This window comes from Carlito syrichta, unplaced genomic scaffold (genome assembly GCF_000164805.1).
Source record: "Carlito syrichta isolate Samal-C Ts95f unplaced genomic scaffold, Tarsius_syrichta-2.0.1 Scaffold306442, whole genome shotgun sequence".
Lineage (NCBI taxonomy): Eukaryota > Metazoa > Chordata > Mammalia > Primates > Tarsiidae > Carlito > Carlito syrichta.
In genome coordinates, this window is record NW_007250538.1 from 106,309 (window position 1) to 125,458 (window position 19,150).

Genomic DNA, 19,150 nt, shown 5'->3' on the forward strand with positions numbered 1-19,150 from the left:
TCTCTTGTCTAATTGCCCGAGCTAGGACTTCCAACACAATGTTGAACAAGAGGGGTGAGAGTGGGCAGCCTTGTCTTGTTCCAGTTTTCCATTTCTGTCCATTTAGCAATATGTTAGTTGTGGGCTTATCGTAGATGGCACTTACTATTTTGAGGTATGTTTCTTCTATACCTAAGTGTTTGAGGGTTTTTGTCAAGAAAGGATGTGGATTTTATCAAAAGCGTTTTCTCCATCTAATGATATAATTATGTGGTTCTTGTTTTTACATCTGTTGAGGTATTTAATTACAATTATTGTCTTGCAAGTGTTGAACCAGCCCTGCATCCAGGGCATGAAGCCTACTCTGTCATGATGGGTGATTTTTGAGATGTGTTTTTGGATTCTATTTGCTAGAATCTTGTTGAGGATTTTTGCATCTATGTTTATAAGGGATACTGGCCTATAGTTCTCTTTTTTTGTTGACTCTTTGCCTGGTTTGGGTATCAGTGTGATGTTAGCTTCATAAAATGATTTGGGGAAAATTCCATCTTTCTCAGTGGCCTGGAATACTTTCAGTAGGATTGGTAACGGCTTCTCCTTGTATGTTATGTATAATTCTGCTGGAAAGTCATCTGGTCCAGGGTTTTTTTTGGTAGGTGGTTTTTGTATGACAGAGTCAATTTCCTGGGTTGTTATTGGCTACTCAGTATCTCAGTGTCTTCTTGTTTCAACCTGGGGAGGTTGTGTGATGTCAGAAAGTCCTCCATTTCATTTAGATTATTGTTTGTTTTCATATAGGTGTGCATAGTAATCTCTAATATTCATTTGCATCTTCGGGGTCAGTTGTGATTTGATCTTTTGTAGTTCTGATTGTGTTTATTTGGACTTTTTCTATCTTTTTCTTGGTCATTCTGGCTAGGGGTCCACCATTCTTGTTAATTCTTTCAAAGAACCAGCTTTTTGTTTTGCTGATGTTTGCTATGATATTTTTTGTCTTTTGTGTCCTGTATTTGGGCTCTTATTTTGGTGATTTGGATTCTTCTGCTAAAGTTGGGGTTTTGGTGGTTTTCTCTTTCCAGCTCCCTTAGGTGATTTGTTAATTTCTTCACTTGTGTTCATTCCATTTTCTTGATGTGTGCTTGTAGAGATTAAATTCCCCTCTTAGAACTGATTCATGGTATACCAAAGGTTTTGGTAAGATGCTTCTTCATTTTCATTTGTTTCCAAGAATCTTTTAATTTTTGCTTTGATTTCAATGTTGACCCAGTAATTATTCAGCATCATGATGTTTAGCATTCGTGTCTTTGTGGGCTTTGAGGAAATTTTGTTGGTATTGATATTGATTTTTATTTCACTGTGGTCTGAGAATGTGCACGGCAAGATTTCAACCTTATGGAATCTGTTTATGCTTGATTTATGACCAAGGATGTGATCGATCTTGGAGTGCATTCCATATGGTGATGAGTAGAATGTATATTCTGTGGTTGTTGAGTGGAATAATCTGTTGGTATCTTTTAAGTCTTTTTGCTCGAGGGTCGAATTTAGGTTCTTCATCTTCTTGTTTATTTTTTGCCTTGATGATCTATCTAGGGCTGTTAGTGGGGTATTCAAGTCCCCTGCTATAACAGTGTTAGGGTCAATATCTTTTTTCAGTTTACTCAGTAGTTGCTTTATAAATGCTGGTGCTTCTGTGTTGGTTGCATATATGTTTAGGATGGATATTTTGTTGATGAATTGAGCCTTTTATCATTATGTAGTGTCCTTTTGTATCTTTTTTAATTTTTGATAGCTCAAAGGTTGTTTTGTCTGATATTAAGATCACAATTCCTGCCTTCGATTGTGACCCATTTGCCTGGAAACTTTTAATTTTGAGTCTGTGTGTGCCCCTTGTGGTGAGATGAGTATCCTGGATGCTGCTAATACTTGGGTCATGGCTTCTTATCCAGTTTGCCATTCTGCGTCTTTTCAGTGGTGCATTTAGTCCATTCTCATTCAGACTGATTATTGAAATGTGATTGTTTATACCTCTCATGAAGTTCTTATAAAGTTGTTTGTTTGTTTATTTTTTGCTGTTTGCTTGCTTTCTTTTGACTGGGGTTATGTATGTGTGTATTTTCAGGTTTGTTGTTGTGCTGTATTCTCTGTTGATTCTGTGCTCTGCTGTTCTCTTGGGAAGTATGTGGTCATTCTTTTTTTTCTTTCTTCTGTGCTTAATGCCTTTTGAAGTGTCTCCTGTAGAACTCATCTGGAAGCCCCATAATCTCTTAGGGATTAGATGTTTGGGAAGGATTTTAATTCTCCATCACTGATGAAGTTGTGCTTGGCTGGGTAGGACATTCTTGGTGGAAATTGTTTATATTTGAGGACTTTGAATATAGGACTCCAGTCCCTGATTGCTTGTAGTGTTTCTGTTGATAGGTCTACTGCTATTCTGATTGGTTTTTCCCAGTAAGTATTCTGACCTTTCTCTCTTGCTGCCTTTAGGATTTTTTATTTTGTGCCTACATTGTGTAGGTGAATTATTATGTGTCTAGGGGTTGGTCTTCTCATTTGATGTCATATGTGGATTCTCTGTAACTCTTGTGCTTGGCTGGTCACATCTCTGGTGAGATGGGGAAAGTTTTCTTGGATTACCTCCTGGAATACTTACTCTAATTTGTTCTCCATTTCCCTTTCTTCTTCTGGTATACCAATCAGGTGTAGTTTTGGCCTCTTGATATAATTGCATATCTCTTGTAGGCTTTATTCTTCCTTTCTGAGTCTTCTTTCTGTGTGTTTTACAGATCTGGCTAATTCCATGTACTGTTCTTCAAGTTCTGAGAGTCTTTCTTCAGCTAGATTAATACTGCTTTCCATGCTTGTCATCTTGTTATTTATTTCCTGGATGAAATTTTTATTGCCAAAATCTCTGTTACAATTTCTTTCAGTGTTACATCTTGTCTTTGTTGTGTCTTATTCACTCTTTCCATCCATTCCTTAATCCTTGCCATATTCTGGGGCCAGTCATTGTTGACTTCCATTGTTTGGGCTCCAAAGTCTGATTTTTCCAGAGTTTTGTCTTTGGTACACTTGAAATTGCTTGAGATCTTCCTTTGGTTTTTCCTCATTTGTGACAAATCTCTTGTTTTCTCTTTAGTTCTGTTATTCAGTGTCAGTGGGAGAGGATTTCCCTTCTGATGTTTGATCAACACTCTATTCTTCCCTTATCCAGGCTCTGGATTTGTTCTATTTTGAAATAGGACAGTGGTTGGGAAACTTTGTTGTCTCTTGTAGTTTTTGAAAGTCTCTTGTAATTTTTGAAATAAGGTAGGGGATGGGGCGCTAGGATCCAGAAATTACTTGCAAATTATATTGTTTATTGATTGTAGTATGTGTTCCCTGAGACTCACTTCTCACCACCACTTTGACGATGCAAAGCAGAAACCAATGCAAAAAGCAAACACACACAGACATACACACACCTCAAAACAAACTGGATTAACAACAAAGTGAAACAAACAAACAACAATGAAAACCAAGAAAACTGAACACACACACACCCCTAGCACAAAGTGAATGGAGAAGAAAAACAGAAAGACCAGAACAAAAATAAAAAGAATTCAGATTGAACTCTCACACATATATTGAAACACACCATAGACTATAAAAAATACAAATAAAAAAACAGAAGAACAAAAGAGCCAAAGCAAACCAACAACAACAACAAAACAACAACAACAACAAATTGAAAAATGAACATTCAGTCCTTCACATACACACATAAACAGAAAACAACAAACAAAAGAAGAAAGAAACAGAAAAAGAAAAGAAAAAAATAAATAATTGGGGGGATGCAGATAAAAGCCTCACATATGCATTAATGCACAAAGGAAAAATATTTTTCAAATAGATGAACTAACAAACAGGCAAAAATTTTTAAAAATTTTTTAAAAATTAAAAATTGTTTTAAAACCTGCCCTTTTGTGGCAGACTCTGTATTTGTTCCTCTAATCTGGAAGCTCCTGCAGAACTTTCACCTCCTGCATTCTCTTCCCATTGTCAGAGCAGGGAAGAAGGAGGGGCAGTGGAGGTTGGTGGGGCTGAAGTCCTCCCCTCCCACTCTCATATGGTCAGGGAGTCCTCCTTCATTGGGAGGTGCAAGATTGTCTCTTCCCCAGGTATGTACTCGTGGGGGATGCCCCAGTCAATTCTATCCTGGAATGGAGTTCTCCTATTGTGATTGATGTACAAGCTCTGCTTAGGTTCGTCCCTCTCATTCATGGTCTAGCTGTGTGTGTCTGGCATTCAGAGGATTGCTGGGGATGAGGATGTTTAGTTCAGTCCCAGACTCACTGCTGATTTTTTTGGAATTCTTCCTCCTCCTTTTCTGGCCACACACTTTGTTCTGTGGCTGGAACAAGGTAGAGGATGGGGCACCTGGGACTCAGGATTCATCAGGCCCCTCTGAAGTTTGTGCTTTCAGGATATTCCCTCTAGGTCATAATCAGGCCCTGACTAGTTGATCTGCAATCAGAGAGATTGGGTCTGTTGCTTCATGGTGAGCAAGTTGGAGCACTTTTCTGCCCCACCTTCAAGATGGTGGCAGGGTGCCTCTCTCGACCTCTCCAGTGGAACTCTGCCTCTGAGCTCCCTCTGCAGCCCCTGCTGCCAGTGCCTGGCCAGGAGCTAAAGTGGTGAGGCAAAGACAGGAGGCAGCAGTCTCTCCTGCTGCAGTAGTGAGGCAGAGCCCAAGGTGGTAGTCTCTCCCTGTTGCTTCTTCACACGAAAACTTTTGTACCTTTAAACAAAATGGCCCTTGGCTTCTGTGACCTGGGAAGAACCAAAGACCAAGCAGAGACGCTGCAGCACCAGCTGTTGCACCAGGGGCCTGGTCACTTGCTCACGAGCCCCCACTTAGAAAGTCTCTCCCAGAATTTTCTTCCCAGGAAGGGTTTTGTAGATTTTTTTTTAAATGGCGGTCGGCTTCTGTGTCCCAGGAATTGCTAGGGTCCAAGCCCAGCAGCTGTGGCACCAGCCAATACACCAGGAGAGCCCTGGCTGCTAGCTCCCTAGCCCTCACTCAGTCAGTTACTCACATGCCCACTCACTCACCAGCACATACACAAAATTTTCCATACACTCACTTACTCACACTGGGACTCACATAGTCCGACTAGCTCGGCCACCATCTTCCCCCATTCGTTTTTTTTTTTTTTTATAGCTTTCATTTATCTGCTGCGAGTCAGCAACTCTTCACTCATTAGGACCACACTTGCCTTTAAGTACTTGAACGTCTTTTTAATAGTTGGTGCAAATTCTCTATCTGCTCATTTCAACATTAGATAATAGAGGGATCTGTTTTCACTGACTGCTTTTTTGTGAATAAGATCATAATTTCCTGTTTCTTAGTGTGTATCTCTCTCTTTTTTTCATTTTGTGACAACATTGGAAGGAGTACAGAATGTGTTTTTCTTGGAGGTTGTTTGTTCTCAAGTCTGTTTAGTTTTAGGCTGGCATGCTATTGGTTTACTGACCGGGCTCCTTGACCATGCTGAGGTTCAATTTGGGGCTTTATTATAGCATGTCTTTTCAGGTCATGGTCTTCTTTTGTTTCAAATGAATCCCCAAGATGTTAGTGAGGTATTAATGAGGTCTCTTTATTTTGTCTGGGCCTAACTCCAACTTCTAGAACTTTGTAACCTCTAATATCTTTGCTCTTTCCTGTTACCATAGCTACCATTTTTTCTAGGCCTTATGGAGTCTCACTTGAACATGTGCATCTTAGCCCTCAACCAGGTTCTTGGAAGGTACACTCACAAATAATTCTGGGTCTCCCCCTCTCCACAACTTCCTCTTCTATGTCATGCTCAGGAAGTTCTAGATGCTTTGGTGTTCCTAAACTCTGATCTCTGCCTCTTTTCTTCAGCAGGACAGCTAGTCCTTGCTTGGGCTCTACTTCCCTGTGCCACAGTCAAAAAACTGCCTTCAGATAGAGAGAGGAAGGTAAACATAGGACTTCTGTGTTTACTTTGGAGTAGAAATCACAGTTTTGTTCCAATTATTGCCAAATATCTGAAAAGAGTTGTCTCGTATAGTCTGTACAGTTTAATAGTTGTTTTTGGCAGGATGACAAGTCTAGTACCAGAAACTCTGTCAGAGTTGAAAACATGGTTCCAATATTTTAAAAGTTTTGTTTAGTATTGTACTTAAGTTTGGATGGTTTATATTGACCTTCCAGTTCATTGATCATTACTTCTACAGTTAATGACATCCAATTATTTTTAATAATATATTTTTTCAGTTGTAGGATTATTTTCTTTAGTTTCCACATGTATCCTAAAATTCTCGTCTCTATAACCATTATATCTATCTTTCCTGATAGATTATTTAACATATTTGTGATAAAGTCCTTGTCTATGAATATTAACATCTGGATTTTATGTGGGTCTGTTTTTATTGACTTATTTTCCTCTTTAATATGGGTTATATTTTTCTGCTTCTTTGTATATCTAGTAATTGTAAATAATGCTTTTGTGGAAGCCTTGTTTTATGCTTTTTTCTTTGGGGGGTGGGGGTTGGGGTGTGGGTTCCAGGTTTGCCTTTAGTCCTAGGTTAAATCCTTTGGTCCTAAGAAATGGACTTCACTCCTAAGACATGCTTCTTCTGAGTACCAGTGAAAATCCCAAGGAATACGCTAGGCCCTTCTGACTTCATGTGATGCAAACTCCCAACTCTTTTTCCCCTGCTACAGACAACCATCAAGATCTATGCGAAATACTTTTAACCTCTCAAATGCTGCTTGTTCCATAGAGTTTCCTTGCAGCCTTTCACATAGAAGTTTCATTTGTCAAGAAAAAAATCTGAGGGAACTTTGTATAGAAAATTTAGGCTCCCTTTCTCTTGTGGCTCCTCCTTTCTCTGATTGCACCCTTCAAATTGCATCTCCTTTGGCAGTCCTTAATTCTGTAGTCTGACTCTTCAGTTAAGTGAGACTGCAACTTTCTGCTTGAGAGATAACACCTTGCTGGAGAATGTCCTCAAAGGAAGGAACATATACATTTGGAATTCAACCAAGATTCCCATCTTTCCTTGGCTAAGTCCCTTCTAGTTTCTACATACTTTTTGTTCATTTTCAAGTATCTTTAAATAATTTTTTGTTATTGTAGCTGTTTTAAATTTTGTTCAAAGTTTATTATTGTTACTAGTAGGATTGTTAGTCTTCTATAAACTTCTCCAACATTATTAGAAAATGAAAGTGTTATCTTACCAGTTTTTATAATTGTTTATGTAAAGAAGTTAAGTCTCATTCTTATACCAACTACTGCATCATGACCATAACTGAGTTTGTAAATTCTGATGGGAAAAAAATGTACATCTTTATTTTGTCTAACCAATAACTAAAATTTAAGATTTACTTCAACTACACATGTAAGCAATAAACCAGAATAGTATCTATATCATAGTTATGAATTCTGGAATCAGAGATATTTACAAATCACATTCAGTCGTGGAAGATACTCTGACATATGATAGATGCTTAACACTATTTCAAAATTTCAGTAGTTACAGATACATTATTAGATCTTGTCATTGAGTGTGCTAATTAAAAAGCACATATATTACTATTTCTAAAATTTATCTTTAACATTTTGATAGCAGAATGATAATTTTTTCCTTGCAATCCCCTGTATGTCATTTTATGCCATCAAAAACATTTTTCAGAGAATAGGTTCCATAGGTACCAAAAGGTTCAAACCCTTGCCCTAGATACTTTTCTGATTCCTCTTCTCTTTTCACAAAAGTTCTCCCTAGAAGATCATGACATTGTGGTTTCTTTCTCCTCATAAAACAAACTCTTTCCCCAACCCACCATGTCTCCTGAATTTCAGACACCTATATTCACAGAGATTTCTGTATTGATACTCCACAAGCTCCTCTAACTTACCCACAACCCAGACTGAGTCCATTACCATCCCTGCCACAATTCTCCTTTACTTGTGGTGATGTGTAATAGCAATCACATCTGCCTAACAGGAAAAACCAGAAACTTGCAATTACTTACTGACTCTTCCCTCTTCTATACAGTCACCATGCACTATCAATGGAAAGTCCTAAATATCTCAAAAATATGTCCAACTCTCTTAATCACTTAGATTCCTCCCTTAACTTAGCCTCTCCTATTTTCTTTGCATAATAATCTTTTGTCTAACTTGTAAAAGAATTAGGAGCACCTCCTATGTGAGTGTTTACTTTCTGCCTAGGACCCAGAAGTCCATCTCTTCTCAGATTCTCAGGGTCTTACTCCATTGCCCATTGTCATTTTTTCTTACATCTTCAAAGTCCCTCCTGAATATTTTCACAGTAGTATATAAGAGTGCTCAGCTGTCTGATTTATTATTATTATTAGAGACAAGGTCTTGCTCTCTCACCCAGTTTGGAGTGCAATGGTGTGATCATCATTCACTGCAGCCTTCTGCTTCTGAGCTCAAGTGATCCTCCTGCCTCAGCCTCCTAAGTAGTTGAGACTACAGGTGCATGCCACTATGCGGGGCTATTTTTTAAAAATTTTGATAGAGACAGCATCTTGCTATGTTGACTAGGCTGGTCTTGAATTCTTGACCTCAAGCAATTCTTTTACCTCATCCTCTCATAGTGCTGGAAAAACAGGTGTATGCCACTATGCCTGGCCTCATTTTAGAATTAAAAAGTGCTTATTATCCAGACCAATCTATATGCATTCACTCGCCTTATATTTCAGTGCTTCGTGGAATCAACAAATACCCATTTAAAATCACTTTGTGCAGCCAGTTAACAATATTGCTAATTTGGGCACCTAACACTTAATTCTCATCTCTGTCCTTCTCTCATCTTTCTGTGTAAGCCCTGATTATTTCTGTCACCCATTCATACTATCAATTCTTCTGCTAGAAAGTAATAACCATGTTTCTGTCCTTGTTTAATTCTTCCAACTGTTTCTGACTTTGCCTCCTCAGGGACATTTAGTCATCATCTGTAACCTTCTTTTCTGTATTTTCAAGTTCTTCTACTCAACTAGCTTTCACTTTTAATGAGAAAACTCCTTATCACACCTTAAATATAAACTTTCTTCGATCTTCATAAGTCTGTGTGTTGTCATGTGGTCTTCTCTTAGTGCTATCTCAAATTTCACTTCCTCATGCCCTCAACCATATTGTAATTGAAAACCAGGATCTCCCTCACTTCTCCACAAATACCTATCCAAGACTATTTTACAGTCTCTGGGCATTCCACTTGTCAGCTTGTGAACTGACTTCTCATGGTTTTCTGCTCAACATCTTCCTCTTTTAGATCAAATTCCCTCAAAGTTATTTAAGGATTTTTCCTTAGCACTACTATTACAGTTGCTGGTCTTCATTCACATTTGCCTGTTTTCCTACTCTTCCCAAGGCTAAATATCCTAGACGTTCAAAGGTGAGTCTGAATTTTCAAAAATTCTCACTTTTGCAACATTATACTGATTTATTCATCAAAGTACACAAAATGCTTCTCTCCCCAATTCTCAGTCACGTTTTTATCACCTGAGAAGTGAAGTAACCCCGCTTGTCTGCTGTGTTTTTCACTGAAAATAGTTTTTTTCAACATTTGTTATCAACTCTTATGTTCAAAGGACTCACTTATAATTCCATGAGGCAAGGGACCACTTATGTAAACCTGATATTGTGTGGTCCTCCTAGGTGTCCTTGAAAAATATCCATGCAGAACAACTCATAGAAAGAGATACCTCTGAGATACTCCTAAAGGTTAACAATAATTTTCCTATGTCTCCATTTTGATGTTGGTCAAGCTGTCTTAGGAAATTTATTCTATAATTTCTTTTGTATTACCATTTATATTCATCACTTAGCAGTCTGTTTCCTGTCTTCACTACTCCACTATAAATAATTGTTCTCTCTATAACCATCAGTGATCTCTTCACTTTCAAAGTCAGAGGAAATATTTCAAATTCTAGACCCCTCTGTGGCTTTTGAAACTGTTGAGGATGCCTTTTTCAAAGTGTTCTTTCCCTTGAACTGTTATGTCATAATTTTCCATTGACACGGAATTATTGCCATGCTGCTGACACCCATTTTGCAAATTTTGCTGCTAGTAGTGTTGCTCTTACCAGAAAATGCCAAAAGAAGTTTTTCAGATCAGCTTCACACATGTACTGACAACAACTATTTATCTACTGCTTCCTGACCAACAATGATTGTAAGACCTTATCAGTTATAAGAAGCATCACAATTTCAATGATGTTCAAATCTGAAAGAAATACACATCTAAGAATCATTGGCATATGGTATTATTACCTTTTGGCTTGAAGAGAACTGATCTGTGTTGCTTGAATTCAAGGCTTTAAGAAGAAATGTAAACATCTTTATATATTCTCTGAACTTACTTTTTTTGCAGTAAATTAGTTTCATCAGCTAATGGACTTTTATGAGACTGAAATGAGTGCATGTATCTATTGCAGATAAAGTGCCAGAATCAGTAAGAACTCATAATAAACATTCAATGAATGGCAGCTAATAGTAGTAGCAGCAGCAGCGGTAGAAGTTGTTATATTAGTATTAACATATTTTCAATAAAATAGTAGTACAAGTAACACACGATATTTTCAATAAAACGAACTTAACTATATTGCTGAATTCAATGTTTCTATAATGCTAAATAAGACTATATTTACCAAAAATACTTTTTTCTTAGATTTTAAGTAATCTTAATAAATAACAACCACTTTTCAGGGTCTTGCAAGAACTGAATTAGATAATGCATGCAAAATATTAGACTGTTTATCAGTTGAAGTAATACCCGAGATTTGCAGCAGATTATAAATTATAAGTTGCCTTTATTGGTTCTAAAATGCTAAGGAGGATGATATAGATTTACTGAAGTTAATCTCAGAAAGATTAAATGATTCCAGCTAATAATTGATGGTGTTTTGTCTGGATTGAATTAATTAATATGTGAAAATATTTTAAAATTGTAAAGTACTTGGCTCAGTATGTGACAAATAAGAAGCACTCAGTAAAAGGTACTTGTTCTTATTGCAATTATTTCTATTTGAACTTGATCTTTTTTAATGGCAGTTCATTTCTAATTTTCTTTTTTGGCCAAATCAAGGATTTCAAAAATATCAAAGACTGTTTCATTGTATTCGCTAAACGTAACTCTTCTGAAATTAACTTCATCAAATAACATGTGCCTTTCAGAATTTTTATGAAAACAGAGATGTTGGTTTTAAAGTGTTTTGTTGCTAGTGTTGCTGTTGTTTATATTTACCTGACATTAAAATATTGCATGAATCACTATTGGTTGAATTAAAAATTCTAAGAAAGACTCATATTTGTTGAACTTAACTATCCAGAACTTAAATAACTTCATCCATTAACATAGAACAGCAGTTCTCAGACTCTTTGGTGTCAGGAACCCTTTATACTCTTCAAAATAATTGAGGACTCCAAAAAAGTTTTTGTTTATATGGCCTGTATCTATTGATATTTATGGTATTAGAAATTAAAACTGAGAAATACTTTAAAATATTTATGAATAATTTCATTTTAAATAACAATAGTAAGCCCATTTAATGTTAACATTAAAACATATTTTTATGAAAGCTACAATTTCAAAAATTATTTAAAAAGACAGGCATTGTTTTAAAGTTTTGAAAATCTCTTTAATGTCTTGTTTGACAGAAAGATAGCTGGATTCTTGTATATGTAACTACATGCAGCCTGTTGTGATATATTATTTTGGATGAAGTTTATGAAAAATATGTAGTTTTAAAGACAAATAGTTAGAAAAGGGAAACCTTGCAAGCTCTCTAAAAGAGTTTCAGAGGCCCCACAGGGTCCTTGAACCACACTTTGAGTACTGCTGACACTTACCTTTTAATTTTTTTAAATATTGAATAAGATTGTCTGAGTAATATATATTGTTATTAATGCTGCTTCTGTTGTTATTATTTATAATTTTCTTATATTGTTGAAATAACTTGAATTTCTTCTTGTTTTGTTGACTGCATTCATGGTTTCTAAAAACAAAACTAATGATGGTACAGATTTGGCAAAGTGGTTAAACTACTTCACCAAATAATGCCTGTCTTATAGAGTTTTGAACCAAATTAAGATAATACATTTTACAAATGTAATGTCAATAATATGAATGGCTCAGTGCCTAGTATATAAAATAGATTCAACAAATGGCAGCTATTAGAATCATCATTTCCTCAATGTACATAACATCATACTGTTAGATGCCAGGGATAAAATTGGCTTCACATATCCAATAACAGCTTTAGCTCATCTACAATGACTTTGTTACCTTCTCTTGTGATCCCTTGACAAAGTCTACTTTTAGGCCCTAGAGTCCCTTAAGAAAATGAATAAATCTTTTAAAAGAGGCAAGCTAATAGTACTCCAGAGCTGGGCTCTGAGTAATGCCAACTTCCACTAATCATATGGCCAGTCAGTGTGTGAGGCCTTTTCCAGAAACTTCAGGTGTCTCTAGGTACATTTTCTATGGAAAACTGAATCTCCATGCTAGATACAGCTACTCCAGTCAGGATGCTTCCAGAGTGAAGGCAAATTCCCCAGATCTGGCCTCAGGCTCCAGTTCCCACAGTGTTGAGAGTACAGGGGAGCAGGAGTTTGGGGGAATCACATTTCCTGAACCTTCTGTTGTTCTTGCTGTAGAAACCTGAAAAGGTATAACAGTTTTCTACCAACATTTTGTCAGAAAATGACCTTCTTCTCTACAATGATATCAAAGTGGTGGTGGAGTGTTTTTACGCAGGAGTCCAAATCTTTTTTGCTCCAGAAAAACTCATTTCCAAGGTTAACAATGGCCACCTAGTCTTAGAGACTTTTTTGAACTGAGGTCTAATAGCTATATCATTGCCTGTTTCAGAAAGGACCTCTGTCTTCTTTTTCTTTTTTTTAATTTAAAAAAATTATTAAACTATAATGGAGGCTTTCAAAGATTACAAAAGTAGAATTATACAATAAAGATTGATGTACTCATCATCCAGCTCCAAGATTGATCAGTTTAGGGATTGCCTTATTTCATCCATACTCTCACCTACTTCTCCCTGCCATTTTATTTTGAAATAAACTTCAGACATCATACTTTCCCCATAAATATTTGGGCATGTGTATCTAAAAATATAAGAGCTATCTTTCTACATAACCACAATATCAACATCTCACCCAAAAATGAATAAGCAATAATTGTTTAATATTATCAAAAGGCCAAACATTGTTCAAATTTCCAATTGTGTCATGAATGAATTTTTTTTAATGTATTTATTTGCATCAAGATCCCAAGAAGGTCCACATATTATAATTACTTGTTAGCACTTTTAGGTCACTCTTAATGAGTAAGTTCTCGCTCTAATTTTTGCTCTTGCAGTTTTTTTCTTTTTAAAGAAACTCGACCTTCTCTTTTTTAATCCCATATTAACTTTCTTAACCCCAGAAAACTTCCTGCAGCCTAACCCTTTTCTAAAATATTTTATGGGGGGAATAAATAAAATAAAATATTTCATAAAGGGTAAGCCAATACTGACGATTTGGGGGCAAGCTGGATCTGTATTCTTTCCAGAGATGATCTTATATTTATGACTTTTCATAAATATATATTGTTATGACTAACAATACAAGTTGGCAACTTTCTTAACTCCCTTTTTATAACTCTCAACTGAGCGGTTCTGTTGCAATCTATATTCCCAAATGCCTGTTGAAATTCCCCCAAACATTTCAGCAAACTTGGTTAAAAATCACCTTCTTTCTCCCTCTCCTAATACCTGTCACTCTCTCCAGGGTGCAAAGTTCTCTTCACTAGACTCTGCAAGGCATTACTCGAGGAGACATTCTATTTGTAGCGCCTCCTAGCTTCCACAGCCTTTCCTACTTTCATGAATGGTATGCCTCGGTTCAGAATTGTAGGTAGGCATGGACCAATACCCAAAGCAGTCTTGTAACATCTGTTGCTGCTTCTTCACCTTGTCACCGGGCTTCCTACCACAGAAAAAGGCCAGTCATTTTAGAAATTCTGTTTTTGAGGAAGAAGGCTTATGGATCACTTCCCAAACACTCTCTCTTCCTTGTATCTTCCCAGAGATTAAACACCAGTCAACATCTTCAGTAAGCGCTAGCAAATAAATGGTGACCATATTTTCCCTCTTGATCATCCAGTCAAATACTCTAGACTTGACTAGAGATGTTTACAGCAACGCATAGGGTTTTCAGTTTCAGGTTCGTCACAGTTCCTTATGTGTTCCCTAAAGCCAGCAACAATCTCTGAAAGCCACTTCTATCTCCTCTCACAGCTCTTGATGTAGATACCCAGCAGGCCAGGATTCCTAATAACTTCTGATAGAATCCCACAAGTACAGTCTGAATTTCCCAGGCTTCACATTCCACAAGAGAAGATAGATTAACATTAAAATTTGAATTTTTACTTGCAAGTTATCTCTACTATTTTTTGTAATTTTTTATTTTAAATATGTCGGGTATAATTCAGGGTTAGGTATACAAATATTCATTATGCAGGTACTCTTGTTGAGGTGTTCTCCACCCCTGCCCTCGGCAGTTTCCTACTACTGTCAATCACTTTCTTATAATATTACAATAGTTGTTCAAGGTTTGCTTATGAATGAGAACATATAATACTCGGTTCTTTGTTTCTGTGATAGATCACTCAGTATTATCAGTTATCTCTACTTATTAATGCAGGACCTCTTCAAGATCTACCATAGTTATTTGTGAAAATTTCCAGGTTTCTTACTTATGCTCAGGCACAAGATCACCTTCTGCTCCCATCTCCTCATTGATATTTTCTGCTTGTGAGCTTTTTTACTGGAGGAAGTACTTTCCTAGAATACTGTCTCTCGGTATTCTTACAAACAAAATGCTCAGAATTCCACACAGCAATGAGAGGACTGCATCTCTTCCAACTCTGCATTTCACTCTTGACTTAGAAACATTACTTAAGCCCAGAGACTCGAGAAAAAAAGAAAAAAAAATTTGCTAAAAAGAGGATAATCCCTTTTATTTCTCATTGACTCAGCCCAGCCAGCCCTGATAGGCTATTATTACTATTATAGGTGGTATACATATTCTTTTTTATTGAATTTGGAAGATGGTATGCTAAAAATGCAAATGATTGGCTTTATTAATGTCATTGAGTACAGAAGTGCATTCATTCATTGATTCAACAAATATTTGCAGAGTGCTTTCTATGGGCCAGAACAATTCTTGGAGCTGGAAATGGAGCAAAGCCCATACATTCACTCTTAGATGCAACCATATCTCTAATAGTTTACCTCAGGAATGGTATTCCATGCCTTCTACAGAAATTCAGGAGAAAAGGCAATCCTAACATGAAAAAAGGCATCGTTTTCTGATATCATAATGGTTCATGTCATCATCAGTTATGCTGTGAATTGCTTTCAACAAATATCAGGTCTAAATTTCCTTCAGCAAAATGCGAATGAATGTATGCCATTGCAGAAATCTGTTCACTCCTTCAATTTGCCAGAACTACGTCCTACCTTCCTTCTTATTCCTTTAGGTGTGTCAGTTCCTATCCCTGTGATCGGACTGAGGGACGAAGACAAGGTGTTCGTGAACAACACAACGTGCGTGCTCAACGACCCAAATTTCGTTCTCATCGGATCCTTCGTAGCTTTCTTCATACCGCTGACGATCATGGTGATCACGTATTACCTGACGATCTACGTTCTTCGCCGACAAGCTTTGATGTTACTGCGCGGTCACACCGAGGAACTGCCGGGAATAAGCCTGAATTTCCTGAAGTGCTGCAAGAGGAATGCAACCGAGGAGGAGAACGCTGCAAACCCGGATCTGAACGTGCGCCGCAGAAAGAAGAAAGACAGACGCCCCAGGGGCACCATGCAGGCCATCAACAACGAGAGGAAAGCTTCCAAAGTCCTTGGCATTGTTTTCTTTGTGTTTCTGATCATGTGGTGCCCGTTTTTCATTACCAATATTCTGTCGGTTCTTTGTGGGAAGTCCTGTAACCAAAAGCTCATGGAAAAGCTTCTGAATGTGTTTGTCTGGATTGGCTATGTGTGTTCCGGAATCAACCCTCTGGTGTACACTCTCTTCAACAAAGTTTACCGAAGGGCCTTCTCCAATTATTTGCGCTGCAATTATAAGGGAGACAAAAAGCCTCCTGTCAGACAGATTCCGAGAATTGCGGCCACTGCCTTGTCTGGGAGGGAGCTTAATGTGAATATTTACCGGCACACCAATGAACCGGTGACTCAAAAAGCCAGTGACTGTGAGCCCAGTATAGAGATGCAAGTCGAAAATCTAGAGCTCCCAGTAAATCCCTCCAGTGTGGTTAGCGAGAGGATTAGTAGTGTGTAAGAAAGAGCAGCACAGTCTTTTCCTAGAGTGAAGTTCCACGTGTAGGGAAATTTTCTTCTTTAATTTTTCTGTGGGTCATAACTAATGTAAATATTGCTATCTGAAAAAAATGTTTTTATATATAGCTTTGCTACCCTGTACTTTAAAATCATGCATACAATAGTGAGATTTAGGGTTCTATATTTACTGTTTATAATAGATGGAGACTAATTTATTTTGATTATTTGATGAATAAAATGTTTATTTTTGCCCTCCCTCCCTCCTTTTCTTCCTTCCTTCTTTTTTCCTTCCTTTCTTTCTCCCCTTCTTTCTTTTGTGCATATGGCAACATTGATGTTCATCTCAGGTGGCATTTGCAGGAGACCAGAATGATGCACATGACAGTGGTTCTATTTCAACCACACCAAAATTAACAAATTCAGTGCAGTCTTTTTCCGGGTTAACAGTAAATATACACTTTAAATTCTTGCTCTGCTCATCTACACACATAAACACAGCAAGATAGGTTCTGCCTTCTGATACATCCATTAGTGAATCAAAGGCAGAACTTAGCCTTGTTGTTACATATGGGGCAAAATTTGACATTGTCAGATGTTGTGTCAGTATTTTACTGCAATGTCTATCCCCAAACATAGTGGTTTTTTAACATAGCAGCTGGTTAACCAGGACTACAGAAGTGGAAGGATGATCAAAGATATCTACCCCAAATAGCTTTTCACTTCTTAAGGACAATGTTCAAATTCTGATTATTATGACAAGCAAACTGAAATTAGTGTTTTCATTCTGGTCCTTAGTAAATTCCTAATTCCACGATTAAACTGGGAAATGAGATCCCAGAGTTATTTCCCAATCCAGGATTCAACATCAATTGGATTTTGATCTCAGGATCCTGAAAATTCGTGTGCTACACACAAGGTGAAATTAGGATTTTGAGCCTTATTAAAATATTTTCTTAATTATGGTACCTCTATCTATAGGACCTAAATTTAGCAGTCCATTTTTTAGTAAAACTTATATTGAAGGCATAGATGATAAAAAAAACCTTGGAAGTTTTACTGGATTAAAGACTGCAGAATTAGGCCCTTAGAATGTGAAAAAAAGTAATTAAAAAGACACTTTTACTGAACTCTGGGAATAACAGAAATACAGAGTTTCCATTTGGATTTTAAACAAAATTTATCTCATTTTCAGATCCTTCCAAACTCTCTAGTGCAGGAAAAGGCTGCAGCTAATTTGTGAACGTGGCAAGCTCTTCATTGTACTGCAATTATGTACCAGAAGTTTAAATCTTTATTAAAATATAGTGTTGTGTTACAATAAGTGTTGGCCATCGTTTCATTCGTGGGCCCACTGCTCTCTAAGAATTAAGTACCATTTTAATAGTTTGTAAACCATGAAAGGTTTTCAAGCATTACTAAAGTCAGACCATTCAGTCTATGCTGTGTGCAGAGTATACAAATGTTTCCAGTAACTGTATTTCCATGTGTGTCCATTTCACACAACTGTGGATAAATTTCCGAAGAATTCATGATGCTATTTCTTGGGCCTGACAGTTACTTCCACACCTTAGAGTGTGCCTCTCCATACCTTGAAATTGGTGAATGCAGAATCTGAATTTCTAAAACTCCTGATCTGTGTCCTCAACGCACAGTATAGATAAATCAACAATAGTCTACCACAGGGGCAGTGGGAGAGCTGCTGTATTTGAGGCAACTCATACAGTCCCTACTTGATTTGCAACACTGCCAAACATCAGTCAATTGCTGGAGCATGCCCAAATATACCATGAAAATTAAGTCTACCTGCCTGTTAGGTCTGTGGAACTGCATATTGCAACAATTATATGAAATTGAATGAGATGATCTCATTTCTACTGAAACGAAAAAGGCTGAAGAAACACAGCATGCATTTAGCATGAGTTCAGCACATAAAGATGGTGCTCTGCATGTATGCCTCGTAAGTTGCATGAATCCATCGATTTGTATTAATGTAGGGCGGAGTAGCTGATATAAAAGGACTAAAGAAAATCCTCCGGTAGTCCTTTAAAAGACCATGCATTCAGATCTGAAGTAGTGTGAGTATCAGAAAAATTGGAAACATCTGATTTCTTTTCTTAACTATCAGGGCAAGCTCATAGCACATGTTTTACAAAGAAATAAAATATAAACCATGGATTTCCAAAAGCACTAGCAATAAGTTGAATGATAATAGCTTATAGCACATTTGTTAATAATTCTTATGTCATCAAGTAGTAGTACTTAATAGTACCCAGCACAGTAATTATCCTCAAATTGTGTGCTATTCGTAAGTTCTGTGCAGTTTGGTATGAAACAAATGCACTCATTTGGATAGAAATCTTACCATTCAGTGTTAAATCTACAAAGTTTTATAAATGTTTTAAAGATGCCCGTGTGGTAAGTGTAAACATGGTGAAACAAATCACTTTGATGTACTATTATATATGTATATCTAAGACACGTGCAACAGACTGCCTTATATTATTTCCTGTAATTCTTCTCCTTTGTCAAATGGTACTTTTTGTGAATGGTTGCAAAGTGTTGTCTTATTCCTGATTCCTGTATGTAACCCACTCCAGGTTTTGTGAGACTTCCTATTAATTTATTAAATTTATTAAATGTTGGCTAATATGTCATGTGTCCTTATTCCCCCTGAATCTTTCAAGGGGAAAATATATCACCTCACTTCATTTTTTTTGAAACTTAAATTGAATCCTGTGAAATAAGTCGACAAAGATAAACACAACCACAAGAGATCACTTC

General features: G+C 37.0%; 1 protein-coding gene across 1 annotated transcript in view; it reads left to right on the top strand.

The window, feature by feature from the left end:
* Positions 1 to 19,011, top strand: part of HTR2C (5-hydroxytryptamine receptor 2C) — a 123,816-nt gene extending 104,805 nt beyond the window's left edge. The window contains exon 4 of the mRNA XM_008063020.1: positions 15,550 to 19,011. Within this exon, the coding sequence (XP_008061211.1) occupies positions 15,550 to 16,370 (821 nt within the window). The 3' untranslated portion in view covers positions 16,371 to 19,011. The remainder of the gene's footprint in view (positions 1 to 15,549) is intronic.
* Positions 19,012 to 19,150: the final 139 nt, after the last annotated feature.